This window comes from Phalacrocorax carbo, chromosome 1, assembly GCF_963921805.1.
Source record: "Phalacrocorax carbo chromosome 1, bPhaCar2.1, whole genome shotgun sequence".
NCBI classification, from domain to species: Eukaryota; Metazoa; Chordata; class Aves; order Suliformes; family Phalacrocoracidae; genus Phalacrocorax; species Phalacrocorax carbo.
Window position 1 is genome coordinate 92,154,694 of NC_087513.1, and position 17,505 is coordinate 92,172,198.

General features: G+C 52.4%; 1 protein-coding gene across 6 annotated transcripts in view; it reads right to left on the bottom strand.

The window, feature by feature from the left end:
* The window catches only part of BOC (BOC cell adhesion associated, oncogene regulated), a 56,837-nt gene that overhangs the window by 12,850 nt on the left and 26,482 nt on the right, over positions 1-17,505 (bottom strand). For 4 of the 6 annotated variants that reach the window (XM_064466660.1, XM_064466650.1, XM_064466639.1 and 1 more), the window contains exons 2-8: positions 15,712-15,786; positions 11,826-11,999; positions 11,170-11,448; positions 2,675-2,821; positions 1,943-2,086; positions 1,239-1,532; positions 128-400 (exon numbers count right to left, since the gene is read on the bottom strand). In XM_064466660.1, the coding sequence (XP_064322730.1) occupies positions 128-400; positions 1,239-1,532; positions 1,943-2,086; positions 2,675-2,821; positions 11,170-11,448; positions 11,826-11,910 (1,222 nt within the window). In that variant the 5' untranslated portion in view covers positions 11,911-11,999; positions 15,712-15,786. The remainder of the gene's footprint in view (positions 1-127; positions 401-1,238; positions 1,533-1,942; positions 2,087-2,674; positions 2,822-11,169; positions 11,449-11,825; positions 12,000-15,711; positions 15,787-17,505) is intronic. The other 2 variants (XM_064466647.1, XM_064466630.1) reach the window with 1 other exon arrangement.

Sequence of the window (17,505 nt, forward strand, 5' to 3'; positions counted from 1 at the left end):
AAGAGCAAGGCAGCTCAAACACAGGCAGGAGGGTTACACACCAACTCGCTTCTCCTGCTCCCCTGCTCTTTCCCTGTGTGTTAGGCTCTGGGATTGAACAGTCATAAGCTTGGCAAAGGAGACTTACCCGGCCGGGCTGTCCTCAGCTGCACCATGGCTTGCGCACTGCCGACCTCGTTTTCCGCCATGCACTGGTATATGCCATCATCCTCAGGCCCCACACTGACCAGCCGCAGCGCCCTGCGGGAGAGCCGGAGCCGGTGGCTGGCAGAGAGGGGCACAGCGTTGCGCAGCCACATGACGGAGGGCTGGGGGTTCCCTCGCACCTCGCAGGTGAACTTGGCGCTCTGGCCCCAGGGAATGATTTCCTGGGACAGCTCCATGGTGACCTCTGGGGGCTCTGTGCAGGGAAAAAACATGGCTGCTGAGTGCCACTTGGCAGGGAGCATGGCAAGGTCATGGCTTTGCACTTTCCTTTCTAGCAGGGATGAGGGCAGAGTGATGGATCCTTATCCCACCCCACCCCCAAGTCCCACTCCCTTTGTGGGGGCCCGCAGGGGTCCGCTTCATTGTGCCTCCCCTTCAGCATCCACATGAACCACAAGGAGAGGTGACCCAAGGCCATCTGCCCCTCTCAACAGACAGCAGCAACCTACAAGTCCCATTTTTCTGAGCTGAAATGCTACTTTGCAAAGATTGTGCTTGTTCCAGAACAACACCAGCACCTGGATGACATGCCATCCAACAAAACATAGGCTTAGCCTCCCTAATGCTTGTGAGAAGGGGAAGGATCATAGTAGAAATACCTAAGATGTAGTATCCCTTGTATTTCCCACCCCATAGAGAGCTTCCCTACAGAACAGAGCAAAAAGCAAGTCACTCTGATGTCTTTCCTATGCCAAAGTCAAATAGTCAAATACATGTAAGAAGCACCCAGTCCTCCACTAATGAGTGGAGAGTTAGATCAAACCCAGTGCCACAAATGACAAGAGAAGAGCTTCTGCAGGGAAAGGGAGGACCGATCATCTCCAGCTCATACCAGGAGCCAGGAAGGAGGAACTACCATCCTCAGGGAAGAATTCATCCCATCTCCTACAAAGTAGAACCACAAGCAGGGGTTCGCCTTATGTTGTGGTTTGTCCAGGGAGAGGAAGAGTACAGCAGCACTAGTATTTTCCTCTGAAAGCAGTGGAGAAAGTCCAAGCCCTTCATGAAACAAGGGCTACAGCAGCGCTCACCAAACACTTGCACGTTGTAGAAGATGAATGCGGCTCCGGCCTCTCCAACCCCATTGTCAGCTGTGCAGCTGTAGGTCCCCGAGTCCTCCTCACTCGTGGGGTCAATCAGGAGGTTGCTGAGCAGGAAGCGTGTCTTGTTGTACGCGGAGACGCTGGAGCCGTCTTTGGCCCAGGTGACCCGTGGTGGGGGAATCCCGCTGGCTACACACTCCAGAATGAGGCTTTGGCCCTTGGTGACGATGATGGTCTGAGCTTCAGGAGGGTAGATTATCCGGGCTGCTTCTGCTGTGGAGCCTAGTGAGAAGAGGAGGAGGAAGGCGGTGGGTGGGAAGGAAAGTGGCTGGTGGGAAAGCAACCTGTGCAGAGTGCAGGTAGGGGTAATGGTAGGCCTAGTGCTGCTCCCCTGCGCTGTGGTAGATAAACGGCAAGTTGGGCCAAGAGGGACATTCCTTCAGGGATGCCAAAGGGCTAAAGGCCTTTGATCCCCCATCACCAAGAACCAATCCTGAGAAGGTATGACAATCCCAGGGTTGCACACGCACACCCTGGGAGCAGACCCTGGGGACATCTGCTGCTGGAAAGGAGTTTTCCCAGCAACTGATAATGTCTGTTCACATGGAAAACTCCCAGCAATAGCACTGGTACGTGCGTCCAGGGCTGGAAGTGCTATGGAGAAGATGTGCAGTGAAGGGAGAGCGGCTTACGTCTCACACGGAGCCTCTCACTGGAGACCGAGGTTTTCACCTCCTGTGTCACGGGGTTATAGGCAGCACATTTATAAGTCCCCTCATCCTCTTGGCTGGCATTGACTATCTGAAGGTTCCCAGATGGCATGATAAGGTAGTTGTCTGTAGGGAGAGAAGAGGAGGTAGCATATGATTATAAGACATGCCCCCCCTCTAGAAAAAATGCGGTGCCCTGGAAAAAAGGTGGACAAGTGGGAAGGGAAAAAACAACACGATAACGCTGACAGCACTGAAATGACCCCTTTTGGTTCAAATATCAGGGGAGCAATGACACCATGGTGGGAGGAACAGAGCCTTAGGTGAAGCTAGCTTGTCATAGGTACAGGCAGCAGATGGAGTGAAGCTGCAGAATTCAGATCTGAATTCAAAAAAATTCCCCAAATTCAAAAAAGTCGCCTTTATCCAGGCTGGGTTAAAGGTTGGTATGGAGATGCCTGATGAAGAGTGACGTGGTGCATCACCTAGTTCTACTTTCTTTCCTCTTCCACAGCTGGTGTTACACATGGCTCTCTAGTGCCAGACAGCAGAGACAGGAGGGAGACCTGGCAGAGACCCTAAACTAACCTGTGCTCAGATCAGTGGCAAAGGGACAAGAAGGAGGCAGCAAGCAGAGAAAGCCACTGCTAGTAGGGAAGGATAAAACAGGGTGCTGGGAGGGGACCCAGTGGGACAGACCTCTGTGGCACTCACCTCGGGATGCCTCTAGCCACTCCTGCTTCACACTGTAGCGGACCTGAGCCTTGGGGTGACTTTCGGGCAGGTCACAGGCAATTACGGCTGTGTTCCCTTCATCCACCTCGATCACATGCTGGCCATCGAACTTGAAATCTTTGAGATCTGCAGAGAGAGCAAAGGACAGGGCATCTCAGTGGCTGGCTCAGCATTCCAGTATCAGCTCATCCCCTCCGTATGGACCCAGGACTGTTTAACTGGGATGCCAGCAGAGGACCATTCCGTCCCCAGCAGCTAGGGAAACTGGCTTGGTTTCAGAGCTTTATTTAATTACTCCTCCTCCTTCCTACAAAATGGATAACTTAAAACACAGCTTCTGGAGAAACCGCCTGCACCACGGCTGAGAAACTGGGCGTGAAAAATCCTGGCCTGAGAGTAAAAAATGAGCCAACTTATTGCAGCATGGAAGGGCAGCCAAAAATGGTCCTTCTGCTGCCTGCCGTTTCAAACATGGCTGCCTCCCTGCTACCGAGAAGCTGACTGTGTAGTCATAACTCAGGGAGCCCAGCCTGCTGCAAGAGTGCACAGATGTCGGTTGACACAGTGGGAGAAGGTGTGTGAAGGATTCATGCTCCCAGAGCTGCCCTGAGCTCCTCCAGTGCCTGAGCAATCAGCGTCTCTGCTCTGGCCACTCTCACTCCCATCAAATATCTCACAGCTGAAGGCTGGTTAACCACGAGGCTTTGTGTGTACCCAAGCAGCACCCACGCCCCAGTTAAAAGAACAGGGAGTTGCAAGGAAAAGCAGCTCCTCCTCTACGTGGCACAGCTGCCCCCCGCCCTAAAACAGCCGTGAAAACACCCCACCCCAGCATGTGTCCCCCTGCGAGGCTGTGACAGGGGTTGCTCGCTGGCGGGGCTGATGCAGGCAGCAGGAGCAGAAGCACAGGGGCAGGGGTAGCCCTTGACTTTTTGTTTTATTTTCCCTGTTTTTCAAAGCAGGAGCAGAGGACTGCGGTGGAAACCCCACAGATCTGGCAGGGCAGGGAGCATGCCAGCCTGGCCCCGCCTAGCTTCCCAGAGCTGAAACTGGTCCCCTCTCTCCCTGGGCACAATGGCAAATCTTTCTGGGGTGCTGCAAGCCCGAAGTTTGTCTTGGTCAGCCTGTGTCAGGAGGGAGAGGGTTCTGTGCCAGGAAAAACGTCCCATGCATGCATTTTTATGGTGCCATGCACCAGCCCAGGCGACCAGTACTGACAACTGCACATCCCACAGCTGGTAACAAGTCACGTTGTCACATAAAGGCTCAAGCAGGCACATCCTCCCCAGGACCCAGCACTAACACGCGTCTCCCGAGTGGCATGCCGCTAAATCCGGACGAGACCCCACTCCCTTTCCAAAACTCCACACTAAGGCAGCGCAGCGCATCCCTCACCACGGCATGGTGCGGCCACACACTGTCAGCAGCTCCCTTGCCCCTCAAAACCCATCCTGGGATGTGGCACTCATGACCTCGGGCAGTTTGGAGAGCCGGGGGGAAGCAGGAGGGCTGGCGGCGGGCAGACGGCAGGCAGCCTCCCTTGGCAGCCCCAGCCAGCAGAAAAATGTGTTTTTGTTCTCTGGGAAATGCAGCAGCTCTCCAAGAGCAAAAGACAACTCTGGCTCCAAGCTTCTCCCACCCACAGTCATGGAAAAGTGACATGAAATTTCTCAAGCAGACTTTCTGATTAAAGCAAGATCCTTTATGGAGTTTAAATAAAAACCAGCTCTCTTGGCAAGGCGGTGAGAAAGCCTCCCCGAGCGTGGCGCGGAGGGGCTGCCGGGCGGCTGCCGGGGGAGCCAGTGTTCCCGGGCCCAGATCTGAGGGAAGGGGAGGAGGTTGAAAAGAAAAGGGGAGGTTTTGCAATGTCATAAAAATGATTTGCAGCGAACATGCTTAATACTTCTGGAATTTCTTGGCATCGTTCAATTAAAAAAAAATAATAATAAAAAGAAGGAATATGGGTGAACTTCAGAAATGTGATTAATCCTTTAAGACAAGCTGAGGAGGGGAGCCATGTTTCCACTGGGTATTAAAGCCAGATGAAGGTTAACTCTTAACTTGTGAAAAGCTGGCAGCACCTCATGCTCCTCCAACAATGAAAGTTACTGCTGGGGAGGGGAAGGGTGCTGGATATTTTCTCCTCTTTGCTTTTTATATTTGATCAAGGAATAAAATAGAAGGAGCCACAGAAATGGAAGGAGGTAGAGAAGAGGCAAGAGCCCAATGTGTGCCTGCCCACATCATGCGTATTTCTCCGGTCAACAAAATGTAAACGAGCATCGGGAAAATTAACGTGCGCCTTGGTGGTCTGGATTCATCACAGCCAAATTAAGATTTCAGAGCCAAGGCATAGGCTGCAGCAATGCTGGCAGGGATCTGCACACACACGCGTGCATGCACGCACAGACCCTGAAGAGGAGAAGGGTCCCAGGAGCCTGGGGATCCATCTCGGAGATGGAAAATTATGTCCCTGTGCTGGGGGACCCCTGGCATGACCTTGGGCTAGGCTGATATGGGGGTCCCTCATGTGCAGACCCTGGATGGCAGCTCAGCCCACTGCCTCACAGCTGTGAGTGCTGCAGCCCCACGGGGGGAGCGGGACCACTGGCTCTTCCTGCTTTCCCCTCCCAGCCCGGTCGCCAGGGATGAGGGGCAAAGATGAAAATGAACGGCGAAAGGATGGAGGAAAGAGATCCTGGGGTGGCTGGGGGAGCGAGAACTGGGTGCTGCTGGAGGAGTGGAGCAAAACTGGCAGGGAAGAGGGGAAAGACATCAGGTGGGCACTGGGACAAACTATTTTCCAATACGCAAGTGTACAAGCTTCCTGCCAAACTACTCCCCTAAATTCCTGCTCCCCCACAGTGAACAAGACCGTTTTATTTGCCAGTGGATTTTGGCCACAGGCAGTCTCAACCGCCCCGCTCCCTGCTGGTACAGGCGCATACAGCCATCCATTAATGCCAATGGGTTGGCTGGAGCTGGCAAGGGGTGGTTGGGGGCACTGCCAGCCCTGTGGTGGGGGCAACCCTTGTGTGTGGGACAAGCCCCCCCCTTCACACACCCCTTTGCACTTAGCCCCAGCATGGCAAAATGGAGGCTGCTGTGCTGAGCTAGGACACATAGTTTTGTCCTGGGGGCTTCAAATGCGGCCCCCCTCTGAAATGTGGGGAGCCACGCATGCCTCCCCCCCACCACGCAGTGCAGGGAGGGATGGAGGAGAGGGTCAGTGCTGGGGAGGATGCAGCATTCACCCCTTCAGCTGCCCGGCCAGCAGCAGCTGTGCCCCGCATCTAACATACAATTTGCACCTTGGGTTTAACTCCTGCCGCAGCTGGGAGAAACCACATCCCCTCTGCCCTGGCTGGGTTTTTCTTTTCATATGGCAGCGCCTAATGTGCCAGCCCAAGTCCTTGTCCTTAAAAGACATGCTTGATCACAGGGAAGCAGCAAGTCCTCATCCACCAGCCACCGGCCAGGAGGTGCTGCGGACTGACAGAGAGAGCACTGCCAATCCCAGCTGTGCTGGGACAGCAGGGCTTATTTCCCCACCCCCCTTTTTTTTTTCTTTTTTTGTTTAGAAAAGAGTGCAACCAAAGGCCGTTGCTTGTGTCCATCTGCACCCCGCTCTAAGGCGCGATGGGGTGAGCTGGGGCACAGGGAGGGTCAGCCCTGCGGCTAGCTGCACTGCTGTCATCGGGGAGGAAAACCAGCTGAATCCCAGGGCCAGGGGCCAAGAAACAAGGCAGCTGAGATGGACTGGATTAAATGAATGGGAGACCATAAATAACTTTGGAGAAGAAGCAGTAGTAAATAAAACGCCAGCTCTCAAGGTGAAAGTCCTCCCTGCTGTAGGGAAGAGTGAGGAAGGGAAGGGAGTGACCCTGAGAAGGGTAATGGGCAGGGATGGGGGTCCACCAGCCTGGGGGCAAGCATCTTTCACTAATCCCCCCTCAGCTGTCAGGGCAGCCTGGGGTAACAGCTGTTGCTTCCAGTCTGGTCAGCACTGCAGGATCTTGGGCACCGGTGTTGTCACCACCAGCCCCCTCCTGCTTTGCTGGGACAGGTGCAGTGCCCCGGCCTCCTGCCTGCTCATGCACCCCAAGCGCATCCCCCCCGCTGTGCCCCAGCCCCACCCCCCCACATCGCTCCGGGCCTGTTGCACAGCCCTTGTGCCACAGCTCCACCAGCTCAAGAAACACCACCTGTGTTTTTCTTCTCTCCCCTCCTCACACCACCTCTGCCCCCAGGGCCAGAGCCCCCCGTGCCTGCTCAGCAAATGCTTTTCCAACACGCAGCCGCCCCCTTCCCTCCCTCCCGCCATCGCCTCTGGGGAGCCGTCAGAGGAGAGGCCCAGGCGGAGGAAAATGAATGGGGCTGTCTTCAGAAAGCAGCTGCAAATTCCTGGGGGATGCCCAGCCCGACCCGGCGCAGGGTCACTGCCCATGAGTGCTGCGTGTTGAGGCCTGGCTTCCCCCATGTGCTGTCGCAAAGCCAAGGGCTGCCCTCACTGGTGGTGCCAATGGAGGGCCACAGGACAATGAGCCTACCTTGTCCCAGAGTCCCCAGGACACAGGCACCCTGCACTCCTCTCGTCCCTGGCTGTGGGGGATACGCTGGAACAGGTGGAGTCTCTCTGCTGCACTCCTCATCTAGTTTTTTTGTTGTTGTTTTTAAATGACACATCCATCCAGGTCAGGCTTGCTCTTATGCTCACTGTACTGATCCACACACGCAGCTGAATGCTGGAAGTTGCACAGCTTTTGCCACCTCTACCTGCCGGCTTTGCTCCAGCCCTGCACTTCAGCTGCCCCGTGAGCGCCACTAAGGGCTCTCAACTTTCCGAGCCTTTTGCTGTTGCAGGACCAGCCCACAGTGCCATGTTCCTGTCCCTGCTGGATTTATCCGGCCCCACCAGAGCCCACTGCAGCCACACCTTTTTCATATAGCACCTCCACCAAGGTGAGGGGCTGGAGCAGGTCTTCTGGCATGACGGCAAATTCGCCACCGGCAAGTGGGCAAATACCTTTCTCTTTCTTGCAGCTCTCAGCCATACGAGTGCTTAGGACCTGGCTTGGAAAACCAGGAATACCTCTGCCCCATTCATTCAAGCTGTCCTGGACTCCAGCCCATCACTGCTGGGCTGAAGGGCTGCCTTGGGGGCCATGCGTGGCTGATCATGTGCAACACCAGACCAGCAGTGATCAGCAGGTATCTACCTGCACTGATGTGCCATGGGCTGCCAAGCCAGAGTTTGAGATCGTGGAGCACCAGGTTGGCTCTAACTAGACTCAAAAGTGCCCAAGTAGTGCCTGAAGTGTTGCTCCTTTAGTTGCTTTAACAAATCTTCCCCTTTCTGCAAACCACTCCTCTGCTGAAGGAATTAAATGCTAGTTTCAACCAGCCCTCTGAGACAGAGAGAGCAGAGATGGACTCAGCATTGCTGTGCCACAGACAGGAGAAGCAAGTAGGTATCGGTCCCAAGGCTACACTGTGGCTGCCAGCATGGCAGCAATGGTTATCTGTTTGCTGACTGTCAGCAAAGCACAAGGAGGCCCTGAGGGTCCGGGCATGCACAGCATGAAGCACTGGGAGGGTGTTTCCTCCAAAGGAGGAGGAGAGAAAGGAGTGAAAATAGCCTAAAAGCTGGCCAGATGATGTTACCTACACCCCTTGAAACCTAGCAAGATGCCTTCCAATGACTCTAGGTCCTTTTCCAAAACAATAGGTTTATTATTGAACCTTGAAAGTATTTTTACATATACCCCACTTGCTTTCATTCATGTTCTAGTTTCACTCTCCCCCTAGCCCCCCAAAATAATTTTTGGATGGGGCTAAGACTTTCAGAGGGTTTTCTTCCAGCTCAGTTGGTGATCTGGCAGAGATGTAACAACTGCAATGCCAACCTGCCAGGGGCTTCTCTCTCCACCCCCAGGACCCTGGTCCCCCCTGAACCAGTCTAGAGCAAGGCCCTGTAGAGGAGGTCTGGAGGAGGAACGAGAGCCCATGGCACATCTGCTACCATAGGTTTCAAACTGAGTCCCACCACAAATCTGTGCCCTCTGTTATTTCAGACCATTTCAAAGCCACAGTTGCAAACAGCCTCCAGCTCATGAACATGAAACTCATTTGAACCCCTCTAGAAGGCTACACCTTCAGCCCCAAGTCTTTCCTGTGTTGCCCTCTGTCTCTCTTCGCTGGTTGACTGCCAAGACTTCCTGACCTGGGGGCTCTCTATTGCCTGAGGCTGTCTGAGTGCATGGATCATGGCCTCTGCCGTCCCCAGCTCCCCTCGAGGACAAGGAACCCATGCAGCACAGCACAGAGGTGCTCCACGATGGCTTAGTTGTTTGTTCATCCAATGTCTGGCTCCAGTTTTGTGGGCTCCACTAAATGGTGCTTCTGACCTCCCCTCAGCAGTAGTGCCTTTGCCATGGCAGGGACCACAGCATTGGGCAAGTCTCCCTTTTTGGGACCCCCATCCCCAGTTGCAATCCAGTAGCTGAAGGTGATTTGGCTCCTGGAGAGGGCTGACGACTACACAGTTGTGACGTTGATTTGTTCTGAGGCACATAGAGGGACATTCTGGTGCTCTAGGACCTGTCTCCCATCTACCACTTATGCTAGACCAAAGCAGACAGATAGGTCAAACAGCAACACTTTGTCTGAGGAGGCAGAGCTGGTGGTGGTGGGTTGGGGTGAGAGGAAAAATAAAAAAAGAAGAAACCGAGCAGGCTGAGGAGCTGTGCACAGCCTGCTCTCCTAAATGCAAACCATGCCTTTGGTAATCCCATCCACCTCTCCCCTCCTCTCCTTCCCTCTATCAGGCCACCAGTGCACACAGCCCCCTTTCTGCTCTGGAATGTGTTCTCCGAAACTTAATCTCAGCACGGGGCTCAGGCCAAATCCCCTGACAGATTCGGCCCCGTGACAACCCCCTCCCACCCTGCTTCAGAGCTCAGCAACTCTCCCCTTGCTTTCCTCCACCTCCTCCTCCCACCCAGCCTGGCCTAAACATTTCATTCCTGATTAATGTATCAGTGACAAGCCAATAGCTCTTGGCTTTAAAGCAAAGCCAGCCCCCACTTTGCACAAACATCTTCACTTCTTCATTTTCTTAAGACTTAGCCCCAAACTCCCCCTTGCTGGGAAGATGAAGCCCTTTCCACGCCTGGGGGCTGTCACTGCCAGGGGATGGCGGTCTCCTCTGCACACACTTGTTCCATCAAAAGCTGCATGGGTCTCTCAGAAGGTCAAACTCTCCATTGCCTAAACAAGGGTGGTCCACACAGAGTCCCCCATCTCCAAGCAGGCGTGGGCTGCACATTCTCAGATGCATCCAAATACTGCACTTTCTCACATTTGAGCATAACATCTGGCCAAAACCAGGCACCCGTAAGAGAAGTTCCCTGCTCTAAGACACTGCCTCCCATGCACACATCTCCTTGGTCTGTCGCCAATGCCAGAGGGCAGCAGTGAGGAGCACATAAGCTCAGAGGTAGGAGAAAAGTCCCTCGCTCAGAGCTGTGGCTCAGAAACAAGATGACTCTTTGCTGCCATGCCACTGCAACCTTGTAGGAAGAGGACAAAGCCCTGGAAAGGGGAAGCACACCCTCCCGGGATCAATAGCAGTGGTAATGAATACAGCCTCCTGCCCCTTAAAGACAAAAACCTTGTTATGAGTGCTTTTAGATACTCTGCTTTCCTGTATCTGCCTCCTGCCGACGTCTGCGCCTGCCTTACCAAATGAGGAAAGTGCAGCCTCTGCCTTCACTATCTCCCTGCAACTATTCTCCCACCATCCTCCTCCCACACCTTGCCTTTTGGCAAGGGATCTTCCCAATCGTGCACAGAGGGCCACCAGCCACTTAACACGGGTGCTCAGGAGCACCTCCTCATCACAACCAGATCAGCCTTTCTTTACTGTGAGGATGGGGGCTGGTACTTTGGTTATAATGAACCCAGGGGCAATACAAAAAAAGTGCAGGACCCACCACAGCATAAGCCGCGCAAAGGACTTCGCCTTCTGTGGGTCAGAGAGACAGCAAAACTTAGCACACTGAGCTGGCACTGGAAACAGCCTCACAGCAGCCTAGACAGCAGTTCGGCCACCAGCACCAGCAGGTACTTTTTGGTAACCTCAGTCAAGAAGTCAGCAACCAGATGGGGCAACATGACAGCCAGGAAACCGACCATGCACGCAAACCACATCACTCCAGTATTTCCTGCTTTTTGTGGTCTTGCAAAAACTGTCACTGCAGGACAGCTCTGCAGCCTACCATGCAGGAGGACTGCTTGGGTCATGGCTGGGCCACAACATGACAGCCAGTCCATGATCAAAAATGCTACAAAGTGGCCTAAGCCAAGGGAACACTCCCTTGATGCCAGCATGAACAAATGTGGATAAGACTCTCAAGACGCATGAGCGATGGGCCGAGCAATGCAGGGAGTGGGAGAGGACTGAAGTTACTCACTAGCTAATGTGACCACTGCGGGGACACTGGCAATGACTCCTTCAGGTACACGAGCAATGCACTGATATCGCCCCACGGTGTGGTTGTTGAGAGCTGTGATGAAGAGTTTCGCTCGCTCAATGTGGATACCCAGCACCTCATCTGATCCAGCCAGCTCCTTCCCGTTCAGTCTCCAGGTGAGGTTCACCCTGGGGGGGTCCACCACACACCCCAGGCTGACTGGGCCCCCGAACTTTTGGACAATGGAGGCAGGCTGCACTGTGACCTGGAGAGATTCACCTGCACAGAGGGGAAAAATTGGGAATAAGAAAGCTCTGTGAGACCCTGCAAAAGAAAGGACAGAGGAAAAAATCTGCAGTGCTGGTACATTTTACATTCCCCATTGCTTGGGCTGCACCTTCTCCTTAGCTCCCCACACGCCCACCCTAGTGCTTTAAGATGCACACCAGCCTTCTTAGCACCACTAAACAGAAATGTCCAACTCCAACTATATAGTCTCTCCTCTGGAGGAGTGTTTGAACCTAGACCTTTAGTCAAGACTATTGAGGAAGCAGCAGAGAGAGGAAAACACTTTGTGCTTGAGGCATGGCTATGCTAACCAGCATCAAGGCAAAACATAAACAAAATGGAACAAATGGGTAGGAACAGAAACTCACTCAGTCTGGCAAGGCAGCTAGCGGCTGCAAGGATGAGGCAAGGGATGGAGGACATGGGTCTCTTCTTTCCACGTGTCATTGCCATCCCATGCAGTGTGTCCTGGGGCAGAGGTGCCCAGGGAAGGGTCCCATAAGCTGCCTCAGGGGATGCAGTGGAGGTGCGACAGCGGAATCCTGCGGATGACAAGAGACACGATGGATGAAACCCTCAGACTTCCCTCTGCTTTCCAGTCCTGCCTGGCTTCTCTACCAACATCCCGAAACTCCCAGGGATTCACCAAGCCAGTGGCCTAAGCAGGCTACACACAGTGATGACACTTCTCTTCTCCAGCCTCTTCCCAAGCGTGATCGTGAGTCTCCCAAGACAGCCCATCCTCAGCCCTCTGTACAAATCTACATGTGTGCATACAGACACATACTCACTCCCCTTCCCCGTTTCAGATTTGGCGCAGTGGACGCCTGTACTGTGCCAGTAATGCACACCAGGCAATTTTCAGGAGCAAAACACAAACATTTTGTGTCACTGGAGATATTTGCCAAGTGTTGCTGCCACTTCTTTTCCATGTCTGGAATATATTCTAGCTGAACACAAAAGTAAATTAGTAGGCACAAGTCCGGAGCTATATGCAGACAGAGGTGATTCCACAGTTTCAGAGTTTCTTCCTGAGACACTGGCCATGTCGCTACTGGGCATACCTATGTTTCAAACCAGGTGGGACCCCTTAGGAGATGTAAAGGTTTCTCAGGGCATTTCTGCAAGGAATTATTCTGAAGTGGAGAGGACACTTTTTCAGGAGGAAAGAAATGGCCAGTTCTAAATTTGTTTAAATTCAGTGTAGTGAGCTGAGGGTGGATTATGCTAATTAGGCATAATATACCTTTATTCTAAACTAAGAGACCCAATCTATGGAAATATTTCAGATTAACTGTTCTGCCTGAAACACACTGCCTATTTTGAGTAGAGCTACCCTGTCTGGACAAACCACCAGGTTCATATTCAAAAGCATCAACAATCACCAAAAAAGGTGAAGCCCAAGGCCACCTGTCACAACCCAGATTGCTGTGAAGAGCTGCACACTGCAGAAGCTGTTTTGAAGAGACTGTCATGAACGAACACTAAAGCAGACAAGCCAGGTCAGGAGAATTAAAGATCTAAGTGGCTGCACCAAGAGACACCTTGGATGTCAGGCTGAATTCAGCTTCGACCAAGGGAAAAGGGCTGAAGTCAAGGAGAGACTTCCCTCTATGGACACTGTAACACAGCTATAGGATTTTAAGCTCCCTCCAGCTAGAGCACTAAGATGACCTGTGAGTCTCAAAGGCATTTCAGAATTGTTCCTGTGGCATGTCTACATTGGCAGCAGAGAAGCCCAAGACCAAACCAGCCATGGCAGCCAGCCCAAACAGCAGTTATATTGCCTGCTCCCCCTGCAGATACACAACGAGCCCATTAGCCACAACCACCATCCTCAAGAACACCTGGACTCTGCAGAGCAGCATTTCCTACTTCCACCATGGTCACTGATTAAGCCATCACCTGTTTGAGCATGTCCTTTCCATAACCATCTCAGTCAAAAAGAGGGTACAAGTCACTTCAAGTGTAACCTCCTGAAGTAACGACTGCCACAGACTCCCTTGAGATGTCTGGTGAGTCATTCAAGGCAAGGGTGACTACTAGCTAGCAAGGAACCACAGCATCTGGGGTAATCTCACCAAGCCACTACCAAATGACTTTGCTTAGCCTCTGTTGACAGCAAAGGTGCAAGAGTGCAGCACAGGGTCAATGTCCATGGCTGGCTGTGCTGAGGTCCACACCGCAACAGCAAGAATCCAGCCAGCTAGCTTGTATGCATCTCTGCAAATTGGGCTGTCCTGCTGACAGCCTCACAAGCTGTCCCCTTTCTGCACCCCTGCCGCGACCCAGAGCACACAGGGGAGACTCATGGAGACGTTTATATGAAGTTGAGAATAGATAAGAGAAAGAAAAGCCACTTCTGAGCTGGTGATTTCAAAAGGAAGCAATGCCAAGTAAAGTCACCTGCAGCTGGAGCTTTGCAAATGCCACAAAAAGCATCTTTACACTGCATTTTTCAGGCTGATGTGAGCTTACTCAGGTGTGCCCAGCAGGCTCAAGGCAAGGCAGTTCTTTCCTGGAGTCACATAGCCACGGTTAGCACGTCCACGAGGTCAAAGTAACAAGCCCTGCTGATGAGGCAGGGTAAATTAGGTCAAGCTCAGCATGGCCCAACATGGCTTCCAGGCAGCCAGGAGCATGGGCAGAGCTCAGCCATCAGACCTCAGGCTAGGCATACCCTGAAGGCACCCAGAAAGATCAGCTAGACTCATACTCCAGCTATTGCAGCTCACAGCCCCATTACATGTGAAAACCCTCTGTGGGTAACCTCCAATGCCAAAGTGACAAGACAGCAACTTCCCTCCCACACACCTCATCCTTCCTGGTATCACTCACTTCCTCCATGGGGAGAAGAGAGTCTCAATGATTTGTCTTTGAAGAGTTTCCCCCATCAACCAGCACATACTCTTGTACGGGATCCTTTAGCTATTGACTTGGAGATGACCTGAGTTACTCAAGTTCATTTCTACATGTAAGACAGCCATCAAAGCACCATTTGTTATGCTGCAGCCATCTTGGGCAAACCGCCACTGACCACGGCCGTAAAAGCGCCTGAGGTCTGTCCGCACCAGAACATGCACTGTTGACACCACTGATGTGCCACTAATTACACTCATCTGGAAAAGACTTCGAGTTAGTTTAGGCTTAAATAATGGGTTAGGTTTGTACCTCGTACCATCAGGATTGCTGGGGATAGAAAGCCTTCCACCAATGTAGAAGAAACGTTTCAGGGTAGGACTTAACATATTGTTCCTCAGTGCTGGAAGCCTACAGAGCAAAACTGACTCATTCCCCCTATCTGGATGGGTTTGGCAGTAGGATGGAAAAATATTGGATGGAAAAGAGTTGCTCCTTGGAGCCCATGCTGGGGGAGGGGGTAGGCAAAGACATTCCTAACCAGACCTCCCTGCAGCTTTGCGTTGCACGGAGCCTCTGGCCAGAAGGGCAAAGCCAAAGGCGCAGTAACGTGTAATGGACCCTTCGTGAGCTAGGACCACCCAGGCACATCGATGCAATGATTAAACTGGCTGACTCCAGGTCTGTAAAAAGATGAAGGGCAGTAGGTGGGGACAAAAAAGGGGAGATAAAATTTGGCCGCAGCACTGGGCAGATTGGACAGCGTTGAGCAGAGACTGAGGAGAGAAGGTGTGTTGCAACAAGTGTATGGTACCTCCCCAAACCTCCAGGCAGAATATGAGCTCTAAATAGGGACATGTGGCCATTTCTTCCACAGCTGAGTGAAGTACAAAAAGTAAATGGCCAGCATAAAAATAATGAGGAAAATGAATGAAAACATCAATTCCAAAAGAACTATTAGGATCCAGGGCCAGATTTCGAAATTCTCAGCTTCCACAATTGAAGCCAGATTTTCAAAAGCATTCAGTTCTTGACATGCTGAGCTCTCCTGAATAGGCAACCAACTTATTCCAATGCCTAAATGGGAGCTGACCTCTTTTGAAAATGCTGCCCTTAAGCAGCCTGCAGTAGTGCAAAACAAGGAACTTTATTAATCAGGCAGCTTTCGATCTGCCCAGCATTCCTACAAGCACTGCCAGAGCAGGCTGCAGTGAGAGAGGTGGCAGAGGCGGGGAGCGGAGGAGGGCCCAGGTGCTCTGGTTGCCTTCCCAGAGGCGGCAGCCCTGGGCAGGGGGCTGTGCCAGGAGCTGCAGGGCTGCTGTGCTGGGAGCTGCAGGTCTGCTGCTGTGACAGCATCCTGCTCTGCTTCCTCCTCTCTCTAAGGCAGGTACGTACCCTATGAGATATCCCTTGTTGCAGACACTTCTGCAGCCACTGACACCGCCAGCCTCAACAGCTCCTGTTTAATTGCTGTTTGGGAAAGGAAAGAGTTAAAGTCACTTAAAGAGCTTTGAGGAGGGAGGGAAAACAAAAATTATTTGTTTATTTATTTTTAATTCTTTCCTGCCAGGTTAAAATAACAATTTCCTGTCAGCAGAGGGAAGGCTCTAAGTCCCTCTCAGACAGCCCAGTAAATCAAAGGAGGGGCCATTAGGAGAACAAAATTAATGAGAGCTTCATCAGATATGGGGGGGGTGGGGGGGTGTAAAATCTGTCGGCTTGGCTTCCCGCCACACACCTAAGCCCGCCGAGGCCCCTGTGCGTAGCCCCAGCTGTGCAGCAATGATGGAGGGCACTGCAAAGGGAGAGGAGCAAGAAAGAAAAACCAGAGGTGAAGATATAAAAGAGAAGAAAGGCACGCGCGTGTGCGGGTGTGTGATAAAGCTGGAAAGGAAAAAGGGATCTGAATTAAGCGCAGGCAGCAGGAGAGGTGTTTGCTGATTAGAAACTGAAGGTTTTACTGAGGAAATGCTGCCCACAGCCCCAAGCACCCTCCTGCTTAACAAGGGCCAGCCAAGCAGCCCTTGTTACTGCCATGTTGTCTGTGATTTACAAGGCTCCCAAATAGGAACCAGCCTCTGCTCCAGCTCCGGGGCAGCAACCCTGCACCGCACACGCCAGCTCTGCGAGCAGGCGGGGGAGCAGAAAATGCAGAGGCAGACTGGGAGGTGGGGAAAAATTGCTCATGCGCACGAGGGGGTTTGGGGTTCAGGCAGGTGGCCGGACCCCAAGCCCCTCTTTGTGCAGGGGAGAAATGGCGGGAAGGGGAAGGGACTGCTTTGCACTAAGGCAAAGGCTGCAGCAGCTCAGGTCCGGCTACCAGCTGGGGACACCCTGGGTGACTCTGGAAAATTCACTGCAGCTGGTCTCCGTTTCCCACAGGTCAGGCAGGGACAATGATACTCCCAGTTGTCTGTTTTATACATTGCAACTTAGGCTCTTCAGAAACAGCATCGTCTTACACAGTACAGCATGCCAATTTTACTTGTAATCATTAGTTTTTAATACAAGGCAGCATTTTTTTTTTGTCGTTCCATAGAGCTTAAAGCACTGAAAAAGGAAAAGTAAAAGAGAAAAAGCCACAGTACCCCTTTGCTTTACAAATGAAGGAACCTGAGGGCTAGAAGAGAAAGCCAACCTGGCCCAAGATTATACAGTAAAGCAGTGGCAGGGCTGGAAATTAAAAGCTCTCTGACTGGGACCTCCACCCCATCAGGCAAGTTGTTCTCGGATCTCAAATCTTTCGCATCCCATCTGAAAAAAGCCACCATACAACTGTATAATCCACTAGCTGAAAAAAATACTGTCAAAGTGAAACATCTAAGCCAGTCAGCTGCAAAATCCCCCATGATTCCTGGGCATGGAGAGCAATCTGGGCACCCTTGACTGTTTCTCAGGAAACCATCAAATGGTAACATCCCAGAGACAAAAATTAACCTCTACCGACCCCCATCCCCACTGCAAAGTATTAATATCACACCATTAAGTTATACTCACTCTCTCTGAAAGGGTTTGGAAAAGGAGAGGTTTGCAGGAGGAGAGATGCTCCCCCTCCCACATAACAGCACAGGCATCCAGTGGGGATGGGGGTGTGGGTGCCATAGAGAGAAGCAGGATTCCAAATGGCAAGTGAGTGGTGTCAGGAGTGGGCAGAGGGAGGCAGCATCCAACTTTACACCACCATGTTTA